The sequence below is a fragment of the Aotus nancymaae genome, unplaced genomic scaffold, assembly GCF_030222135.1.
Source record: "Aotus nancymaae isolate 86718 unplaced genomic scaffold, 86718_ANA_hifiasm-v0.15.2.pri h1tg000049l, whole genome shotgun sequence".
In the NCBI taxonomy this organism is placed as follows: domain Eukaryota; kingdom Metazoa; phylum Chordata; class Mammalia; order Primates; family Aotidae; genus Aotus; species Aotus nancymaae.
Window position 1 is genome coordinate 9,040,040 of NW_026988463.1, and position 23,217 is coordinate 9,063,256.

The 23,217-nt window shown below is 45.7% G+C and overlaps 1 protein-coding gene and 1 pseudogene across 1 annotated transcript in view; one reads left to right on the forward strand and one right to left on the reverse strand.

The window, feature by feature from the left end:
* Positions 1–10,290, reverse strand: part of HAPSTR1 (HUWE1 associated protein modifying stress responses) — a 29,201-nt gene extending 18,911 nt beyond the window's left edge. The window contains exons 1-2 of the mRNA XM_012448289.2: positions 10,065–10,290; positions 9,342–9,422 (exon numbers count right to left, since the gene is read on the reverse strand). Of these exons, the coding sequence (XP_012303712.1) occupies positions 9,342–9,422; positions 10,065–10,290 (307 nt within the window). The remainder of the gene's footprint in view (positions 1–9,341; positions 9,423–10,064) is intronic.
* A 9,055-nt stretch (positions 10,291–19,345) lies between these two features.
* On the forward strand, positions 19,346–19,446 carry LOC135269199 (U6 spliceosomal RNA; annotated as a pseudogene).
* The last annotated feature ends 3,771 nt before the right edge of the window (positions 19,447–23,217 follow it).

Sequence of the window (23,217 nt, forward strand, 5' to 3'; positions counted from 1 at the left end):
TGCATTCATAACTTCACATTTACACACCCATCACAACTTTGAGAAAGTGATTATAATTTTACAAATATAAAAAACTCGAGAGTGAAGTAACTTCTCCAGTGTCTCACTACTGGTATAATGTAAATCAATAATCTTTATTTTTCACTTCTTCATAAACAAAGAAAGCGTCTACTCCATTCTGAATGTAAATAGCATTCGAAAGGATCAGCACTTTCTCATCTCTTTGGGAAAAGATTTAGATGAGCCAACCCTAAAAGGGTGGACCACCCAAAGATGACCTTGTGATGCTGTACCTAAAACTTAAATGATTCTGAAAAAGCTGGAGGCATTAAGAGAAATCAACACATTGAGCAACTAAACCTATCTTATCAGACTACAGAAAGGATAAATGTAGTATGTGTGAACCTAGAAGCAATCAGGTTTTTAAACCTATCCTACCTAGAAGAATTGCTTTTAATCACGTTTTAAACGAAGAAGTTTCTGTTTCTAAAGAGAATGAGGATATTTTATTCTTCAAAAGCCAAATGGAGGTAAGCCCAGACCTGAAGAAACAGAGGAAAAAAGTCTGAAAAAAGGGATTTTTTCAGTAAAAGGGATACAAGAAACAAGTCTAAAGAATGCTTGGAGAGCACAAAGAAAGACGGCCAGGCGTGGTAGCTCAGGCCTGTAATCCTAGCACTTTGGGAGGCCAAAGTGGGTGGATCACTTTAAGTCAGGAATTAACCATGTTGACCAGCCCGGGCAACATGGTTAATCTCCATCTCTCTATTTTTTTTTTTTTTTTTTGGAGACAGAGTCTCACTCCATCGCCAGGCTGGAGTACAGTGGAGTGACCTCGGCTCACTGCAACCTCCACCGCCCGGATTCAAGCAACTCTCCTGCCTCAGCCTCCTGAGTAGCTGGGACTACAGGCGCGCACCACCACGCCCAGCTAATTTTTTTTTTTTTGTATTTTTAGTAGACATGGTGTTTCAACATGTTGGCCAGGATGGTCTCTATCTCTTGACCTAGTGATCCGCCCGCCTCGGCCTCCCAAAGTGCTGGGATTACAGGCGTAAGCCACTGCGCCCAGCCAATCTCCATCTCTACTAAAAATACAAACATTAGGCTGGGTATGGTAATGTTACAGGCTCACGCCTGTAATCCCAGAACTTTCGGAGGCCAAGGTGGGCAGATCACCTGAGGTCAGGAGTTTGAGACCAGCCTGGTTAACATGGTGAAACACCATTTCTACTAAAAATACCCTCGGCGTGGTGGCACATGCCTGTAATCCCAGTTACTCAGGAGGCGGAAACTGCAATGAGCTGAGATCGCGCTGTTGCACTTCAGCCTGGGCAACAAGAGCAAAACTCCATCTCAAAAAAAAAAAAAAAAAAATTAGCCGAGCATGGTGGTGGGTGCCTGTAATCTCAGCCACTCAGAAGGCTGAGGCAGGAAAATCAGCTGAACCAGGGGTGGAGGTGGAAGGGTGAGGAAGCTTGCAGTGACCCAAGACTGTGCCACTTCACTCCAGCCAAGGCAAAAGAGCGAGACTGTTTCAAAAAAAAGAAAGATGAAGCAGACATGTAAACATACACCTGGCAAACCAAACAGCAAAAGAGAGAAGCTAAACTTGATACAAAACTCAAAAGCCAAAGGGAAGGGGCCACGTGAGGTGGCTTAAAAAAAAACTATCCTGTGAAGAAAGAGCCTGGCCAAGTTTTGGTTTGTTTTGATTTGAAGACACAAGAAGTCCAACAGTCAGATCTGCAAGGGACTAGTGCTTTCATCACAATTTGAACAACATTGGAAAACTCAATAATCACTAGTGGCCTGGCTTAGATATAAGACAGTTATATAACCAGTTGTGAACCTCTTTAAAAAATTATGCAACTGACCAATTATTTCACCTCAAAAATTATGAGATGACCAAGTCTCAACATCAGGACTATGAGTACAGTAAAAGTCATGCGTTTTACAAACACTACCTTACAGACTAGAAGGTACTAGAGGAGAAAAGCAGATACAACATTGAAGGTTTCAGGTATGTTTTTGCACCACCAGGGCATAATGTGGTTTTAAACCGTTAACAGTGTATTTTGAAAACCAAGTCCAATTGCCTTACCACTCAAATTAACCCAACCTCAGTTATTTCCCAAAATACGAAGTCTCATGTAGATGCTGAAGTATTTAAAATAAGAGTTCTTCCTAAATAGTTATCTGACTGAAAATAAACCTTCCTCATACCTCGAGTTAATCAGGAGAGCTGTGTGCTTACTAGAGAATCTTAGGCATGACTACATTTTAACGTAATCCCAAGATAATCTAGTTGTCCAGTGGATAATCACACAATCACACACACACAAACACAGCCCCTTGAAGGCTCTCAGCCGAACACTGCTCTGATCACACCCCAATTCTAGAAACATGGGGTTTCAGGCACCTATCCAAGAAAAGCAGAGCGCAGAGGCCATGGCCAGTCTTGTGTGCAACACTATTTCATCGAAACCAAAGTCACTGTGGAAAAGAGCCACATACTTGAAGGTTAGGCAAACCCCAAGGGCATCGAAATGTCAATCTAACCTTTAACCACAACACATTCATTTCCTTATTCAAAAAAGGAACTGGGGCGGGTGGGGTGGCTCACACATAATCCCAGCACTTTGGGAGGTCAAGTTGGGTGGATCACTTGAGGCCTGGAGTTTGAGATCAGCTTGACCAACACGGTGAAACCCCGTCTCTACTCGAAATACAAAAATTAGCCAGGCATGGTGGCAGGCACCTGTAATCCCAACTAATCAGGAGACTGAGGCAACAGAATTGCTTGACTCTGGGAGGCAGAGGTTGCAGTGAGCCAAGATGGTGCCACAGTATTCCAGCCTGGGTAACGGCAAGACTACATCTCAAAAAAAAAAAAAAAGAAAGAAAGAAAAGAAAAAGAGAGAAAAACTGATTCATACACGAGTCATAGATTTCCCGTACTTCATTTTTTAAAAAATGCTTTTATATAAACATGTAAAATTGAATCCAAGAAATTTTAGAAGACAAATTCTCCTACCACAATGGGCTGGGGTGGGGGCAGAGGGCAAAGAATTATATTGATTCTGAAGACCAAATGCAGAACTTTCTTACAGGACTGCACAAAATTAATCAGATTACACTACTTATAGCTTTTCGATACACACAAAACATCATGTGAAGTAGAGCAGGTATCCCAAGTTTATAACAAAGAACTGAAGTTCAAAGGGCCTTATGTCCAAAGTTCAGTAACTGAGTTCCTTCTACGACCTATCTCTTCCTCAAGTGAGAAGCTATCTCTCAATCATAGACAATCTACAAACCGTAAGAACACAATGCTACATCAAAGCAACACTTCTAAAGAAATACTACTGCCTACATAAGATTTAAACTTAAGAATTAAATTTGTACTAGTCAGGCCAGGCGTGGTGGCTCACGCCTGTAATTCCAACACTCTGGGAGGCAAAGGCAGGAGAATCATGAGGTCAGGAGTTCGAGCCCAGTCTGGCCAACATGGTGAAACCCCATCTCTACTAAAAATATAAAAAATTAGCTGGGCATAGCGGTGGGCGCCTGTAATCCCAGCTACTCGGGAGGCTGAGGCAGGAGAATCACTTGAACCCAGGAAGCATAAGTTACAGTGAGCAGATATCACGCCACTGTACTCCAGCCGGGGTGACAGAGACTCCAACTCAAAAATAAATAAAGAAAAAATAAATTTGCACTAGTCAGTCCACCACAGAGAAAAATATTTTATTATTTTTTAGAGGAAGGGTAGAGGCAGGTCTCACTGTTACCCAGGCTGATCTCACACTCCTAGCCTCAAGAGATCCTCTCGCCTCAGCCTCCCAAGTGCTGGGACTATAGGTGTGTGCCATGACACTCCAACCAGTAAAGAAAATGTAATGTTTCTTTAGGAATGTAACAATCTTAAGTCACAGTCAAAATAAAACTGTTTCCAATGGTATTCCTCAAGGAAGTAGTATCCAAAAATAAGTATTCTAGCTGCTTATAGGTTTGCTTAATCTTCACCTAGCACACAAAACTAAGGACAGGAACCAGGGGGAGATTCTTAACCTTCACAGTTTGTTGCCTGCCTGGCATCCAATCCTTGTCCTTCCCTTCCTAAAAGCACTCCAAGTTTCTGTTTGGATAGCCTATCACATTCTGAGAGACGCTCCCTCCACATTTGCTCAAGGGGTGGAAATATGGCTTAGCCCTCAATTCATTTGCATAATCCCATATACCCTTATGACTGGTTGTGAGTAAGCAAGTGATCCCATTATGGCCAAGAGATGACAGAATTCATTTTTAGAGTGGCCCTACGATATGAGCCACAAGTCATTCGCCAACCTAATGAAGCCAGTCTGAAGACAAGTGTGTGAGTACACACAGGGGAGACCAGAGCAGGGGAGAGCCTGGGCCACACAATGAAATCAATCCTACAGTGGCCTTTTAAGTCAGAGGGGGCCAATACATGTCTATACAGCTAAAGCCAGCCTGACTTGTGTTTTCTGATACTTGCAACCAACATATCCTTTCACAGAAAAATTATGTACAGGCCAGGTGCAGTAGCTCTCACTTGTAATCCCAGCACTTTGAGAGGCTGAGGCAGGTAGATCGCCTGAGCTCAGGAGTTAGAGATCAGCCCGAGCAACATAACAAAACCTCATTTCTACCAAAAATACAAAAGATTAGTTAGCTGGGCATGGTGGTGCATGCCATCTACTTGGGTGGCTGAGATGAAAGGATCACTTGAGCCTGGAAAGTAGAGGTTGCAGTGAACCAAGACTGCACCACTGCACTCCCACCTGGGTGACAGAATGAGACCCTACCTCAAAAAAAAGGAAAAAAATAAGAGCTACACACAAAAATAAGCAGTTTTCTATAAAAAATCTACAATCTACAAACAACATCATGAATAACTGACGCTACTCCTGACAAAGCTAAAAATTTTTTTCTTTTAAATTAAAAAAAAATTTAAGACATAGGATCTCACTATACTGCCCCAAGCAATCCTCCTGCCTCAGCCTCCCAAAGTGCTCAGATTACAGGCTGGAAAAGTTAAACAGAATTTAACGCTTAGGGTCTCTCACTGTAATCCATACTAAGGTATTCTGAACAAAGTCTCAAACTCAGTAATAATTTTTTACAGCAAAGTTGAGTCACAAGCCAGCTCCATCAGTCTCCAGGTAGAATATGATTTCCAGCCATTTGTTTATAAGTCACCTGCCATTTGGTCCTCACATTTACACTTATGCTCAGTTCTCCTTTAGCTTACGAGTCCAAAATGGCCACACTGAAGTGAGACATTTAAAGAGGGCTTGGCATCAAGATGTATCAAAAATGAGAACTTGAAGGGCATCAGACTATTTTTCCCATACTCCATTTAGGGAAAGAAGATGAAGGAAAGTACACACAAGAGTTTATTCCAACACAAGAAAAAAAAATGAAGACAGAAAAGAAAAATAAACTATTATTACTTTACTTCATTTTAAGCACTGCCCATGGTGACAAAAATCCAAAAAATAGTTAAAACTTGACCACCAACACAATGAATGCCACGGCACTCACTATGCCAGGCACAAAGCTAAGAGCCTGTGCTATAGTCTGTGGTAGTTATCTCTATTTACAGTTAATTCAAACAAGGAATACAATGGTGAAATAAACACTTGGCTTACTGTAGGTCTCCAGGACCATAAAAGAAACTCAGGCAATGTGGCAGTAGACTCCAACTCACAATGACACTAGCCCTCTGCAAGCACTGCTAGAGTACAGACCATGCTCAGGGAAATGCCGTTCAAGAAGATAACCAGAAACAACGTTTAGCAATATATCCAGGACTGCATGTAACTAATGCTCAAATACAGTTTCAAAATGCGGAGGCAAAGAAAACAAACATCAAAGAAGAAAAAGATGAAAAGCTGAAGAACAATTACAGAAGTGGCTCTATGGGCACAATCGAGCATGGGCTCACACAGGCTGCTGGAAAGTGGGATCTCTGATGTAGGGAGCAAACACAGGTAGGCTTGGCCAAGACTTCCCAGGTAAACACCAACCCTAGCTAGATTAAAATGATTTTTTTTTTAATCCCTTCTGTAGTTGTGGCTATCAAAAAATACACTGATCTAAGAATACTACTGAATATTGAAGAAACACCATCCTCTCTGCATTTATCAAATCAAAAAGCAGCAAATCAGGATTTTGGCTTCCTTCCTTTTTCCGAAAGGGGAAGAAAAGTCTTACCCCTACTATCTAGAGTATAAGGAACCATGCACTCAATTTTATTGAATTCTATCCTTGCTGAAGGTACAAATTCAACTTACATTTACATTCTTTTCCAAATCCTTCTAGCCACATTCCAACCAAACCAATTAACTGAATGCTCAACTTTTCAAAAGCCCACTGACAACTAAAAGGGACCCTCTGCTGGGTTTTTATCTCAATCATGACCTTGTCAATACTGACCTTCCTAATGAAGGTCAGGATTGAGATAAACACCTAATGAACTTCTTGGCAGTTATTAAGAAGCTAGTAGGAGTGCCAAACTGTCCCCAAGCTGCAAAATAAGCCACTTTTACCTTGCTAGATTAAGTGTTTAATCATACAAAATGCAGGAATGCTGCCTGCTACTCACTTAGAAGTATCTGCCAAATTTTCCTCCGCTTAAATTTGTATTTGAATATTTAATCAGAACTATTCTCATTTAAATTTAGTACTACTTACTGCACTTGTGACACTACCTTGCTAATTTTATTGGTTCTATTTAAGGTAACCAATTATTCCTACAGCTGTACTGTATGCCTGTTCTCTAAAGACCACACCCTGAAAAGAAGTGTGAGGCTATCCAGAGTATTACCCACACACTCCTTGAATCCAATAAAATGATACTACACTATTGAATTCCACAAGACACAACTTACCATTTCTTTTAGGCAAGAAGGGATGTGTTTTCACTGTACAGAAACAAGGTACAAAATAAAACTAATTCAGACTAACAATCTAGCATTTACAATAATCCAAGAATCATGTGATATTTAAGATAAAATTAATGTTCCTCAAGTTTTCTGAGCAGGAAAACTAGAAACTATAACCATTTTAAAATAATCAAATTAAGGATTATTTCAGGGTTCAACTGCTGAACCCACCTTCTTACAAGAAAAGTTAGCACTAAAGAAACTGCTAGTGGGCCGGGTGCGGTGGCTGACGCCTGTAATCCCAGCACTTTGGGAGGCTGGGGCAGGCAGATCACGAGGTCAAGAGATGGAGACCATCCTGGCCAACGTGGTGAAACCCCAGCTAGCTTTGTCCTAAAGGGACACATTCTACAAGCACACAACAGCACCAAAGCCAGAGGACACTCACATTTGTACATGGCCTAGGCTAAAAGTCTGGTATATAAAAACACTAAAAATGTGTTGCCTTCCCCTTCAAGCAAAAAGCAATACTAACAAGAGCAAAACAATAAACAGCACTGTAATACTCGCCAATCAAAAGGCACTGAACTATGCACATCTGCAATGGGAACTCGATGGGTAAATCTTATCAAAGTAACTGGAAGAAGCCAGACACAAAAGGCTACAAGAACTAGACGGTTCTATTTAGGAAATAATGAAGAAAAAAACAGCAATCAAATCAGTGACTGTCAGGGCTGGAGTGGAGGTGACAGATTCATTCTACTTGTTAGTTTAAAAAAAAAAAATCAAAATATACACCCTAAAAGGGTGATTCTACTGTATGTAAACTACACTCCAAGAAACCTTAGTATTATTTCAAAATTCCCTTTTTGGACAAAACCAAGAGCCATTCCAAAGAAAATGTTCAAGACCGTCAAGCACTGATGGATGCTGAAACAGTTTACTCAGTCACAATTTAACAAACAGCTAGGCCGGGCGTGGTGGCTCATGCCTGTAATCCAAGCACTTGGGAGGCCAAGGTGGGGGGATCACCTGAGGTCAGGAGTTCAAGACCAGCCTGACCAACATGGTGAGACCCCGTCTTTAAAAAAAAAAAGAAAAGAAAACAGCTACAGAAAAATCAAACTTAACCACTGGGGCACTATTTAACCATGTTGCCCTTTTTTCAGTATGGCTGGACTAGTACTTTAAAAGTTCCTCATTCCCTAAAGTTAGCGTTCCTTTTCACCACTTTGTTACCAGTTCTCAAATTACTGTCCCAAAAAACTGTAGTCGCCTCAAAAAAATCTCACCGTAAGAGCTATTTTTCCTACAGAATGCTGTGGCCATTCGCACATTCTTATGCAAAAACAGTAACTTGAGAGTCAAGAAGCAGCTTCAAAGCCTGTTCCAACCTATATTGATATTTTTAAAATGCACAAAAGTCCATTACTGTTCTGAGCAGCTCTTAAAAAGTTTGAAAGCATTTTAATTTAATTAACATTTTTCTTAAGATTAACAAAGTCAAATCCCTTTTCCTTAAAAACCTTGCCATTACTCGGATCACCTGAGGTCGGGAGTTCAAGACCAGTCTGACCAACATGGTGAAATCCCATTTTAAAAAAAACCTTGCCAAAAAAATCAACCCCAAATTTCCCAATCTTTAATCAGTAAGGCACAAATATAAACCCACCGTTACCAAGAGAGCAAAAAGGGCAAGAACGTTTACTAACACATCTTCGTGTCATCACAAAGGGGGGAATTAACTCCAGAAAGGCACCCTCATAAAACACACATCTATGGACTCAAAACTCTCATCAGAGCTCATGCCGGCAACTTATAACCAGATACAGAATCGTTCTGACAGAAAACACTTGATGGAACTGCTAGAGGAAAGCACTCATTCACGTCCAATTAGCAAGCTTTCAAGCACTTCAACGCTATCAGACTGCCACACTCTCAAACGCCTAACTCAAGAACCTTCTCTATAAAGTTCGCCCCATCTCCGACTGTGGTACAAAAAACATCAACTCTTTTCTTCCCTCAAAGTCTTTTCCAGAGGGAAGCAAGGCTTAAAAGCTCAAGGCCTCTCAACCTGGGCACTATTGACTTTTAGTGGCAGGATAATTCTTTGCTGAGAGGCGGTAGGGGGGCTTGGGACCTTCGGCAGCCTCTATCCACTGGGTGCCAACAGCAGCCCCCTCTCGGAGAAGACAACCAAAAACGACCCCAGGCGTTGCCATCTGTGGCGGGGGGTGGGGGGGTGGCGGAGGGAGGTGTCATAATTGCCTCCGGATCTAGCTAGAGCACCGCCGGGATTCTCAAGTTGCAAGGTATTCAAGATTAGCAGCTGGGTTGGGGAGCAGAAAACACACTTGGAACGCAGGGCACACACCCTGACGCAGGCGGCCCTTCCATGAATCGGCACTGCAGCAAGGTTATCTTTACCTTTGTAGAGATTGGTGACGGCGGTGGCTGCGTTTTGGAAGGGGACCCAGAGAGAAAGTCCTGGCTGCTGACATACACGGTCTGAAAAGCAAGCCCAAAAAAAAAAAAAAAAAAGAAAGAAAAGAAAAAAACACACACATAGAGAAAGAAACAGAAAAAGAATGTTATTTGGGTGTCAATCACTCCGAAACGGCCATATTAGGTTTCGCCATTTTGTTCAAGGGTTTCGGGATCCCAAACCCAGTGGAAAAACGGAGGGCAGGCGGGATCGAGGCAGAGAGAAGGGGAAGCCGCAGGGCAGAGGGGCGCAGATCAGGGACGATCGGCGACGGAGGGAGGTGCCCCCCTCGAAGTCCCCGCCCCGAGGCCGGCTCGGGGCACAATGGGGCCGCCCCGCCGTCTCCCTTCGCCATTTTGTGACCGGGGGCTCCTCCCCTCCCCCCCGACCGAGGACACCGGGCGGCCGTACCCGGAGAGCCGAGTCCTCGGACGGCACCAAAGCGGGACTCCTCCCACGCCGGCCCGGCCCCCGCCTGCCCTCCAACCCCGGACCTCCCTCCCGCTGCGCCGTCTTTCGGGGAGGGGGCGACTGGGCCGCGGCGCCACGGGCCGGGACCCCTGAGGCCGCCGCCGTGGCCGCCCCCCAAAGCGGCCGCTGAGCCGACAAGGCCGGGCCCGGGCGGGGGCGGCCAGGCGGCACCAAGATGGCGGCGGCGGCCTCACCTTTGTAGAGCTGAGCGACGGCGGTGGCCGAGTTCTGGAAGAGGTGCCACAGCTTCTGCTGCTTGTGCTCGGGCTGCGCGGCGGCCGCTGCCTCCTCCTGCAGCTCGGGAGGCAGCTGCTCGTCCTGCTCGGCCTCGGCCAGGCACTGCCGCTCCCACTTGGAGAACCAGTGCTCGGGCCCGTGCTCCTGGATCTCGGCCTCGCCCTCCTCCTTCCGCTCCTCCATCCTCCGCGGCCTCCCGCGGCCTCTCCGCCGCCGCCGCCGCGTCCTCCTCAGGCGGGGCCCCCGAGGGAGCGTCGTCGTCGAACGGCCCGGCGACAGGGCCTGGCGGCCGACGGCGCCTTCTCCTTGCAGCGACCCAGGCCTCCTGTACCCCGACGTCCGGCGAGCCCTGCCCCGCCGCCCCGCACAACCAGGGACGACCCCCGCCCCAAGCCTTCCCACCCCCGGGCCCGACCGAAGGTCGCCCCGGACCAGATGACCGCTGCCGCCCCTTGCCTCGCCCTCCGGAGCCGATTTAACGCCTCCCCATGGCGCAGCGGCCTTCCCACTGCCGCCGCCGCTGACCGCCAAGCCCTCCGCGCAGCCCAGCCTGCGCCGCCGAGCCCACCCCAAAGACTGAGCAACGTCGTCGTCACCGCAGCCGCCAACGACGCCTCTGCGGCTGCTGGTCCCCGCCCTCCCCCGCCCACATGCTGACTTGAGAAGCACCGCCCATTGGGCCTGAGCTCCCCAGCCTGATTGGGGCGCGGCCGTTCTAAGGGCCCCTATTGGTCGGATGCGACCGGTTCCGCGTGCCGGCTTCTGAAAACAGCGTCGTGATTGGTTGGTTTCTTGTACTGTCTGCCTGAAGTAACCAATAGGCTGGGGGAAGGGAGTAAATGTCAGGGAGGATGAAGAGGGAGGGGGAAGAGCTAGCAGTGGGTGGAATCCGAGCCAAACTGGGGGCGGGGCGGGGGTTGTGGAATAGAAAGCATGCGCATGCGCACTTGCTCACTGCCCCCGAACTCCGAGGAGCCGAGTGAGGATCACGTGACAAGACCCAGCGACCGCACCCCACGGGAGCTTTTCCGGGGTTTACAGGCCCTGGGGGCTGCAAAATCAAGTGCGGCAGCTGCCGTGGACTCGGAGAGGTGTGGTGGGTGGCTGCGTGCTTACTCCAGCACCGGGGCTCCCAAAGGGAGGAGGGAAGTAGAGAAAGTGAATAAAACGCCCTACTTGTGTCCAAGTTTGCAAAGAGCTTTTATTCTTTTATTTGAGTCACCCCCTTTTGTTTTGAGACAGGGGTCTCGCTACGTTGCCCAGGCTGGTCTGGACTCCTGGCCTCAAGCGGTCCTCCCGCCTCGGCCTCCCAAGGCGCTGGGATTTAGAGGCTTGAGCCATCGCGGCTGGCTCAGAGTCTCATTTCTTAGATGGGCAAATCGAGTGTCAGAGCCAAAGAAAAGCTTACGAATTGGGAAGTCGGCTCAGCGGCCCCTACGCCCTGACGCCCCACCAGGACATTGCGGTTTCTAGGTGAACATGACCTTGACGACCACCTTGCCGCCCTCAGAGCCGAGGATAACCCGACGGGCGAGGCTGCGGAGGGCCCGCACGCATCTTCGCCTTCGCTCGCGCGGTGGCCCCCGCACCTGTCCCGAAAATCATACTCCCGGCCCACGTACACGCCCGGCGTCACGCACCAGCCATTGACTCCCCCTGCGGGAACCCGCGTGGCGGCGGCTCCCCAGCAGGGCGCGATCTCTGGGCGCCCCCGCGGCTGCGCGCCCCGCTCCCCTGCCGTAGTTTCCCCGGGATCTGGCGCCCGGGAGAAGGTAGCCACGCAGGCAGGTGGTGACTGCACAGAGGCAAAACCCACCATCCCGACCTACACTTCCACGGTTGGCACCAGCCGGCCTGGAGCCGCGGAGGGGGCCGGCCAGGGGCAGCGTCGTCCTCGGCCTTTCGAGTGCGCTTGTACAGAACAAGGCAGCTTTACAAGAAAATCTGCCCCCCTCACCGTGGCCTGCAAACCCCTGTAGGATCTGGCTCTGGTGCCTCTCACACAAAACCCTACTTGGCTCATGCCCTGACCCCCAACCCGTGACACACACATTCGCGCGCACACACACACACACACACACACAAAAAAAAACCCTACTTGGCTCATGCCCTGCCCCTCGACCCGACACACACACACACACACACACACACACACACACACACACACACACACACACACACACACACACACACGCTTGCCTTATTTCTCTGGGACACCAGGCTCTTTCCTGCCCCAATCTGCTCTCTCTGGAAGCTTTTCCTCCTCCTCTTTCCTCAGATAGCTCCCGTTTAGGAAGCCTACTAGGACAAGCCTAAAGTAGCACCCACCACACTCTTTCCTATTGTCTGGTAATATTTTTTCATAGCATCAGTCACTATCTAAAATGCTATATTAGGCCGGGAGCAGTGGCTAAAAAACATAGTTCCAATTGTAGGGAAGAATATAAAGTGAAAAGCAAACAAAAGTCATTCTACCTACCTCATTCTGCATCCTCCCAATCCTATTCCCAAGAAATAACTTGTAACCTTTCAAAATGGAGTTACGTGTACGTCATGTGTGTATGTATGTGTGTACCTATATACGTGTATGTCCCTTTTTAAGGAAAAAAAGGTGATTTTGGCCAGGCATGGTGGCTCACGCCTGTAATCCAAGCACTTTGGAGGCCAAGGTGGGCGGATCACCTGAGGTCAGGAGTTCAAGACCAGCCTGACCAACATGGTGAAATCCCGTCTTTAAAAAAAAAAAAAAGGTGATTTTATGTATACTGTCCTACAAACCTTTTTCCCTTAACATAATTTGGATGTCTCCACATTGGGACCTAAAGGTTTATTTATTTTTAAAATGTTGCAAAGAATTTCATTGTATGGATTCACTATAAAGTATTTAACAGGGCCCCTATTAATAAAAATTTAAGTTGTGACCAATCTTTGGCTATTATAAACAATGCCGTAATGAACATCTTGTACGTACATACTGCAGTGAACAGCCTTGCATGTATACATATGTGTATGCAAACATATATCCTCAGAAATAGTATTTTAGAGTCACAAAGTATATGAGTTAAATATTTTATGAGGCTGGGCGTGGTGGCTCACACCTATAATCTCAATAATTTAGGAGGCCAAGGCAGGGGGATTGCTTGAACTCAAGAGTTCAAGACCAGCCTGGGCAACGTGGTGAAACCCTGTATCTACAAAAAAATACAAACCTTAGCCAGGTATGGTGGTACGCACCTGTAGTTTCAGCTACTCAGTAGGCTGAGGTGGGAGGATCGCTTGAGCCCAGAAGGCATAGGTTGCAGTGAGCTGAGATCGTGCCACTTGCACTCCAGCCTGGGTGACAGAGTGAGACCCCATCTTGATCAATCAGTCAATAAAACTACCTGCTGAAGTGTAGGACCAATGGTTGTTGATATGTCAATTTCTACATTTCTGCATTCTGTAGTACACGTGAGAAGTCCAGGCCTGTACATGTAGGTATGACAGAGGAAAGAACAAAACTGGATCATTTTGCTGCCTCCAGGCCCTGTTTCAAAAGCCACACACAGCTTTGGACAGTCCAGCCTGGGTTTCAAGTTTTTAAAAAATTAAGGCTGCTCTCGTTCTCCTTCATGTAATTCAGACACTGTTCCAGAAGCTTCTGACCTTTTCTTGTGAAAACATAGTATTTCAGCCATAGATAGATACAAAAAAGAATGATACTGAATTGCATAAATGCTGGATCTGTAATAAATACTTGTTAGCAAAGACCTCTAAAGAGGGCCGGGCATGGTGGCTCAAGCCTGTAATCCCAGCACTTTGGGAGGCCGAGGCGGGTGGATCACGAGGTCAAGAGATCGAGACCACCTGGTCAACATGGTGAAACCCCGTCTCTACTAAAAAATACAAAAAATTAGCTGGGCATGGTGGCGCGTGCCTGTAATCCCAGCTATTCAGGAGGCTGAGGCAGGAGAATTGCCTGAACCCAGGAGGCGGAGGTTGGGGTGAGCCGAGATCGCGCCATTGCACTCCAGCCTGGGTAAGGAGAGCGAAACTCCGTCTCAAAAAAAAAAAGACCTCTAAAGAAAAAGGAATGTTGATTTCCATGACCCTGAGCTTTATTTTAACCTCTAATAGTTTCTTTTTTATTGTTGTTTTGAGACAAAGTATCAGTCTGTAGCCCAGGCTGGACTGCCGTGGCACCATCTCAGCTCACTGCAACCTCCACCTCCTGTGTTCAAGCCATTCTGCCTCAGCCTCCCGAGTAGCTGGGACCAGAGGTGTGCACCACCATACCCAGATAATTTTTTGTATTTTCTGTAGAGACAGTTTTGCAATGTTGCCCAGGTTGATCTCCAATTCCTGGGTCAAGCAGTCCTCCCACCTCAGCCTCCCAGGTAACTGAGACTACAGGAACATGCTACTATGCCTGGCTAATTGTTGTATTTCTTTTTCTATTTATTTATTTATTTATCTATTTATTGAGACAGGGTTCACCATGGTCTGGATCTCTTGACCTCATGATCCTCCCACCTCGGCTTCCCAAAGTGCTGGGGTTACAGGCGTGAGCCACCGTGCCCAGCCCTAATTGTTGTATTTTTTTGTAAAGACGGGTTTTTGCAGGGTTGCCCAGGCTAGTTTCCAACTTCTGGACTTAAGCAATCCTCCTGCCTCAGCCTCCCAAAGTGCTGGGATTTCAGGTGTGAACCACCACGCCCAACCCACCTTGAAGAGTTTCTGAATTCTGAATTCATAGTCTTAGAGCCCTTAAGCTATTATTCGATATCTTATTATCTTCTTATTCATGTGTACCTTGTAATCAATGCCACTTGGAATGGAAGAATGTCAAATGACAATGCACAATACATATTATGACCAGCAGTCAGCAAATGGAAGACCTTGTCAATGTGGAGATTCTCTCCAATGCCACTTACTCCTCAGTTTAAAGATCAAACCTCTAAGAGATGCTTATGGTGGGGAGAACTTAAAAAAAAAAAAAAAAAATCAAACCTCATAACCCAGATGCAGTGGCTCAGGCCTGGTAGGCTGAGGCAGGCGGATCACCTGAGATCAGGAGTTCAAGACCAGTCTGGCCAACATGGTAAAACCCCGTTTCTACTGAAAATACAAACATTAGCCTGGCATGGTGGTGCACACCTGCAATTCCAGCTACTCGGGAGGCTGAGGCAGGAGAATCACTTGAACTCAGCAGCAGAGGTTTGAACTCAGCAGCAGAGGTTGCAGTGACCCAAGATCGTGCCACTGCACTCTAGCCTGGGCAACAGAATGAGACTCCGTCTCATTAAAAATTAAAAATTAAGGCCGGGCATGGTGGCTCAAGCCTGTAATCCCAGCACTTTGGGAGGCCAAGGTGGGTGGATCACCTGAGGTCAGGACTAGGCTGACCAACAAGGTGAAACCCCGTCTCTAAAAAAAAAAAAAAAAAAAAAAATTTAAAAATTAAAAAATTTTTAAAATAAAACCTTATGAGATTCTGAATCAAGTGATCTCTCTGCCCTTAATGATATTAGAATGTTTCACATTTCAAGCAGTGGATTTTTATATAATTGTAAGAACAGCCATGAAAATTTGTTGCATTCCTTTAATATTTTTTGGGCACTTGTCAAATTATGAGAGTAATACACAAAGTAAAAAATTAAAAATAGCTGGGCACGGTGGCTCACGCCTGTAATACCAGCACTTTGGGAGGCCAAGGCAGGTGGATCACCTGAGGTCGGGAGTTCAAGACTAGCCAGACAAACATGAAGAAACCCAGTATCTACTAAAAATACAAAATTAGCAGGGCATGGTTGTGGGCACCTGTCATCCCAGCTACTTGGGAGGCTGAAGCAGAAGAATTGCTTGAACCCAGGAGGCAGAGGTTGCTATGAGCCCAGATTGCATCATTGCACTCCAGCCTGGGCAACAAGAGTGAAACTCTGTCTCAAAAAAAAAAAAAAAATTAAAAATAGGCCAGGCATAGTTACTCAGGCCTGTAATTCCAGCACTTTGGGAGGCTGAGGCTGGAGGATCACTTACACTCAGAAGTTTGAGACCAGTCTGGGAAACATAGGGAGACCCAGACTCTTAGCTGAGTGTGATGGTGCTCACCTATACTCCCAGCTACTTGAGAGCCTGACGCAGGAGAATCATTTGAGCCCAAGAGTTCAAAGCCAACTGGACAACATAGCAAGACCCCATGTCAAATAAATAAATAAAAATAAAGATTATAAGAATAAAGGGAATTTGTATCTGCCTACTTTGAAACAGATTCTCTTCACATACATTTATTGATTTGTAATTCAGGTAGCCTACAGTTCACCCATTAAAGTATATGATTCAGTGGTTTTTAGTATATTCACAGAGTTATGCAACCATCCCCACTACCTACTTACAGAACACTCTCATCACCCTTATAAGAAGCCTCTCCTTGTTAGCAGTCACTCCCCATTACCCTCCCTTGAGCCCTTGGCAAGCACTAATTACTTTCTCTCTCTTTGGATTTGCCTATACTGGACATTTAATATGAATTAGATTATAAAATATTTGGACTTTTGTGTCTGGCTTCTTTCACCTAACATAGTTTTTCCAAGGTTCTTTTTTGTCATAGCATATATCAGTACTTTATTTCTTTTTATGGCCAAAAAGTATTAAAATATCTCATTTTTCATTACATATATGCATACACATACACACACCACAATTTGTTTAGCCAATCATCAGTGGATGAATACTTAGATTATTTCCAATTTTTGACTCTTATGAATAATGTGGTTATGCTATTCACATACAAGTTTTGTGTGAATGTATGTTTCCATTTCTCCTGGCTATACACCTAGAAGCAAAATTGCTGGGTCACAGCGTAACTCTATATTTAACTCATTGAAAAACTGCCAAACTGTTATGCAAAATAGCTGCACTATTTTACATTTCCACTAGCAGTGCACAGGGGTTCCAATTTCTCCATATCCTTGAGTCTAGCTCTGCGGCCCAGGCTGGAGTGCAGTGGCGTTATCTTGGCTCATTGCAACCTCCACTTCCCAGATTCAAGCAATTATCCTGCCTCAGCCTCCCAAGTAGATGAGATTACAGGAGCACAGCACCATGCCAGGCTAATTTTTGTATTTCTTTAATAGAGACAGGGTTTCACCATGTTGGACAGGCTGGTCTTGAACTCATGGCCTTGTGATCTGCCTGCCTCTGCCTCACAAAGTGGTGGCATTACAGGCATGAACCACCATGCCTGGCTTTTTTTTTTTTTTTTTTTTTTTTGAGACAAGGTCTTGCTCTATTTCGAAGGCTGGAGTGCAGTGGCTATTCACAGGAGTGATCGATCCCACTACTGATCAGCATGGGCATTTTGACCTGCTTTGTTTCTGACCTGGCACCCCCATCCTTAGGCACAGGCCATCCTCCTGCCTCAGCCTCCCGAGTAGGTGGGACCACAGACACACATACCACCACAGCCAGCACCTGTCCTTTTTATTATAGCTATCCTAGTGGGTGTGATGTAGTATCTCACTGTGGTTTTAATTTGCAATTCCCTGTTGACTAATCATGCTGAGCATTTCTTCATATAATTATTGGCCATTTGTTTGTCTTCTTTGAAAAACTGTCTATTCAGGCTAGGTGTGGTGGCTCATACCTGTAATCCCAGCAGTTTGGGAGGCCAAGGTGAGAGGATCACTTGAGGTCAGGAATTTGAGACCAGCCGGGCCAACATGTTGAAACCCAATCTCTACTAAAACTACAAAAAATAGCCAGGGGGGCGTGGCATGTGCCTGTCATCACAGCTATTCAGGAGGCTGAGGCAGGGGAATCACTTGAACCTGGGATGTGGAGGTTGCAGTGAGCGGAGATTCTGCCACTGCACTCTAACCTGGGACACAGAACAAGACTCTGTCTCAAAAAAAAGGCCGCAGGCATGGTGGCTCACGCCTGTAATCAAAGCACTTTGGAGGCCAAGGCGGGCAGATCACCTGAGGTCAGGAGTTCAAGACCAGCCTGACCTGACTGACATGGTGAAAGCCTGTCTTAAAAAATAAATAAATAGGCTGGGCGTGGTGGCTCACGCCTATAATCCCAGCACTTTGGGAGGCCAAGGCGGGTGGATCACGAGGTCAAGAGATCAAGATCAACCTGGTCAACATGGTGAAACCCCGTCTCTAATAAAAATACAAAAATTAGCTGGGCATGGTGGCGCATGCCTGTAGTCCCAGCTACTCAGGAGGCTGAGGCAGGAGAACTGCTTGAACCCAGGAGACGGAGGTTGTGGTGAGCCGAGATCGAGCCATTGCACTCCAGCCTGGGTAACAAGAGTGAAATTCTGTCTCAAAAAAATAAAAATAAAAATAAATAAAAAAAAAATAAAGAAAGAAAGAAAAAAGGAATGTCTATCCATGTCTTGCACTCATTTTTAATTGGGTTGTCTTTTTATTATTGAGTTATTATTCTACATAATAGTCTCTTATCAGATATATGATTTGCAAATATGTTCTCCCATTCTGCGAATTGTCTTTTCAATGTATTGATGCTGTCCGTTGAAGCACAAGAAGTTTTTGGGCTGGGTGCGGTGGCTCATGCCCGTAATCCCAGCACTTTGGGAGGCCGAGATGGGTGGATCACCTGAGGTCAGGAGTTCGAGACCAGGCTGGCCAACATGGTGACACCTCATCTCTATTAAAAAAAAAAAAAGTTTTTAATTTTCATGCAGTGCAATTTATCTATTTGTCTTCTGCTGCTTATCATTACATAGATTTTAAAATTGAGGTAAAATGCATATAACATGAAATTAACTATTTCATATACATTTCAAAAAATGTATGAGCTGGGTGCAGTGCCTCACGCCTGTAATTCCAGCACTTTGGGAGACCAAGGCAGATGGACCACTTGAGGCCAGAAGTTCAAGACCAGCCTGGCAAATATGGTGAAACCCGGTCTGTACCAAAAACACAAAAATGTCTGGAAGGCTGGGCACAGTGGCTCACGCCTGTAATCCCAGCACTTTGAGAGTCCGAGGTGGTCAGATGTGAGTTCAAGACCAGCCTGACCAACGTGGAGAAACCCCGTCTCTACTAAAAATACAAAATTAGCTGGGTGTGGTAGTGCATGACTGTAATTCCAGCTACTCTAGAGGCTGAGGCGGAGAATTGCTTGAACCTGAGAGGTGTAGGTTGCAGTGAGCCGGGATTGCACCACTGCACTCCAGTGAGCCAAGATTGCAAAACTGTGTCTCCAAAAAAAAAAAAAAAAAAAAAAAGAGCTCGCTTCGGCAGCACATATACTAAAAATTGGAATGATACAGAGAAGATTAGCATGGCCCCTGTGCAAGGATGACACACAAGTATTCTTTTTGTTTTTAATTTAAAAAAAAAAAAGAAAGAATCTTTGGAGACATTTTGGTTGGGGATTGGGGGTCGCTACCACATCTAGTGGGTGGAAGCCAGGGATGGAGGCTGCTAAACATCCAACAATGTACAGAACAGCCCCCCACAACAAAGAATGATCTGGTCCAACATGTCGGCAGTGCTGAGCGTGAGAAACCATGATCTAGCCACATTATCTCGTTTTTCTTCACACGTGACTAGTAGCACAGTTACTGTCAATTGTCACCATTACAGATGAAGAGACTGAGGCTTAGAGGGGATAAATACTCAAGCAAAACCCCGCAGCCAGGCCTGGTGTGGTGGCTCACACCTGTAATCCCGGCACTTTGGGAGGCCAAGGCAGGTGGATCACCAGAGGTCAGGAGTTCCAGACCAGCCTGGCCAACATGGTGAAAACCTGTCTCTACTAAAAATGCAAAAATTAGCCAGGCCTAATGGTACTTGTACCTGTAATTCCAGCTACTCGGGAGGCTGAGGCAGGAGAATAGCTTGAACCTGGGAGGCAGAGGTTGCAGTGAGCCCAGATTGTACCACTGTATTCCAGCCTGGTGACAGAGTGAGACTACATCTCAAAAAAAAAAAAAAAAAAAAAAAAAAGAAAGAAAAGCAGTGATTTAGCTCATGGTCCTATAGGTTGAGAAGGTCAAGGGAATGGCCCTGGCCTCTGGAGAGGGCTTCTGTGCTGTGTCACATTTCAGAGAAGGTCAAAAGGGAAGTGGATACATGTGAGGAGAGGAAAACCTGAGAGGTTTCTTGGTTTCATAACAACCTGCTCTCACAGGGACTAATCCATTCCCACAGAAATCAATTCAGTCCTTACTACCGCAGAAACAGCAGCAAGCCATTCATGAAGGATCTGACCCTCTAACCCAAACATCTCTTAGTCAGCTCCACCTCCCAATACTGCCACATTGAGGATCAAATTTCTTTTCTTTTCTTTTTTTTTTTTTTGAGACAGAGTCTCACTCTGTTTCCCAGGCTGGAGTGCCATGGCATGATCTTGGATCACTGCAACTTCTGCCTCCCAGGTTCAAAAGATTCTCCCTGCCTTAGCCTGCCAAGTAACTGAGATTATAGGCAACCGCCACCATGCCTGGCTAATTTTTGATGTTTAGTAGATTTGAGGTTTCTCCATGTTGGCCAGGTTGGCGTCGAACTCCTGACCTTGAGTGATTCGCCTGCCTCAGCCTTCCAAAGTGCTGAGATTATAGCTGTGAGCAACTGAACCAGCCAGATTCTACCTTTTGAAGGTAGGACTGTCACAGAATTGGGAAACCTGGCTGGGTGCAGTGGCTCACACCTGAAATCCCAGCACTTTGAGAGGTCGAGGCGGGTGGATTACCTGAGGTCAGGAGCTGGAGACCAGCCTGGCTAACATGGTGAAACCCCATCTCTACTGAAAATACAAAAATTAGCTGGTTGTGGTGGTGACACCTGTAATCCCAGCTACTTCGGCAGCTATGGCAGGAGAATACCTAGGAGATGGAGGTTGCAGTGAGCCAAGATTGTGCCACTGCACTCCAGCCTGGGTGACGGAGACAGAGTAAGACTCTGCCTCAAAAAATAAAAAATAAAAAAAGAATTGGGTAACCTATTTTACAACCACCACATCTAGATCTTACCCATGTGCATTCAGCTCTGTACTGAAGGTGGGATTCTTTGTTCTTGCAGTCTTAGACTCCAGAGGTAATATGGCTTGCCTGAAGGTGACAGTGGACATAGAACATGCACAACTCACATTCCATGGCCATCTTTATAGGGATACTGAGATGACTGTTCTAGCAAGGCGAGAGGGGGAGGGGGAGGAGTGTGGGGAGAGATGGGCCCCTTTTTAAATATCTCTACTGGGGCAGAAATGGCAAGCTCATAACTGAATCCAGTCACAACTCACTTCATTTGTTCAACTGATGGGACATGTTTCTCTCTAAACTCTTGTTTTCTTTTTTTTGTTTGTTTTGTTTTTGGGGTTTTTTTTTTTGAGACAGAGTCTCACTTTATCACCAAGCTGGGGTGCAGTGGCGCAATCTCGGCTCACTGCAACCTCCACCTCCCAGGTTCAAGTGATTCTCCTGTCTCAGCCTTCTGAGTAGCTGGGACCACAGGCGCATGTCACCACGCCTGGCTAATTTTTGTGTATTGATTTGTTTTTTAATGACTTTTTTTATTTTATTTTACTTTTATTTATTTATTTATATGTTTTTTAAGACTGAGTCTTGCTCTGTTGTCCAGGCTGTAGTGCAGTGGCGCAATCTTACTGTAACCTCCGCCTCCTGGGTTCAAGTGATTCTCCTGCCTCAGCCTTCCGAGTAGCTGGGATTACAGGCATACATCATCATGCCTGGCTAATTTTTTTGTACTTTTAGTGGAAATGGGGTTTCACCATGTTAGCCAGGCTGGTCTTGAACTGCTGACCTGAGGGAATCTGCCCACCTTAGCTTCCCAAAGAACTGGAATCACTTTGGGCGTGAGCCACTGTGCCTGGACTTTTTTTCTTTTATAGAGATGGGGTTGCACTGTGTTGCCCAGGCTGGTCTCCAACTCCTAGGCTCAAGCAATCCTCTAACCTTGGCCTCCCAAAGTGCTAGGATTACATGTGTGAGCCACCGTGCTGGGCCCTAAACTCTTGTTTTAAATAAAAACACAGATAGCAAACAAAGTTAAATTTTAAAGAAAGAGTTTTTTTTTTTTTTAACAGAAAACAAAAGGCTTATATGTTCTCCTCCCCTTGTTATGAAATGCAGCTTACCTTGGGCAAGCAAATTCTACCTGTCCTAAAAAAGCAATAGAAAATACTGCTAGTCTCTTCTCTATGAGACAGAAACACTTTTATCCATTACTGTCAAGTAGGCCAGACATGGTGGTTCATACCTGTAATCCCATCACTTTGGGAGGCCAAGGCCGGAAGATCACTTGAGCCCAAGAATTCAAGACCAGCCTGGGCAACATGATAAGACCTCACCGCTATAAAAAATGTTTTAAAAATTTAAAAACTAGGCTGGGTGCAGTGGCTCACACCTGTAATCCCAGCACTTTGGGAGGCCAAGGCAGGTGAATCACAAGGTCAAGAGATCGAGACCATCCTGGCCAACATGGTGAAACCCCGTCTCTACTAAAAATACAAAAAAATTAGCTGGGTGTGGTGGCGCGCACCTGTAGTCCCAGCTACTCGGGAGGCTGAGGCAGGAGAATTGCTTGAACCCGGGAGGCGGAGGTTGCAGTGAGCCAAGGTAGCACCACTGCACTCCAGCCTGACGCCTGGTGATGGAGTGAGACTCTGTCTAAAATAAATAAATAAATAAAATAAAAAGAAAAAAAATTAAAAACTAAATGTTTTATTTAGTTTTTTTCCTTAAATTTTTAACGTAATGGAGAATGGTAAATTTTCCCAGTGGAGGAAAGACTAGATGTTCTCAAGGGTGTCTCAAAAGTGAGCATGTAATGAGATAATATATATGTTATAAGTAAAATTTTGATGCTGCAAAAGAAATAGCACTCCAAGATAAATCCTCTCAGCAAGGCAGTTTACTTCTATAGAAGGGTGCAGCTTACGGATGAAGCAATGGTGGCCACATGTCTGGACAAGGATGGGAAGAGGTACTTATGTCTGATGGGGGTCACCCCTACTGCTGTGTCATTTCCCTATCAGCTAGGGTTAGACTGCACAAGCTAGACTAATCCCGATTGGCTATTTTAAAGAGAACAGGGGTCTGAGCTGGAGTGACAGGGTGGGTGGTTTGGCAAGAAG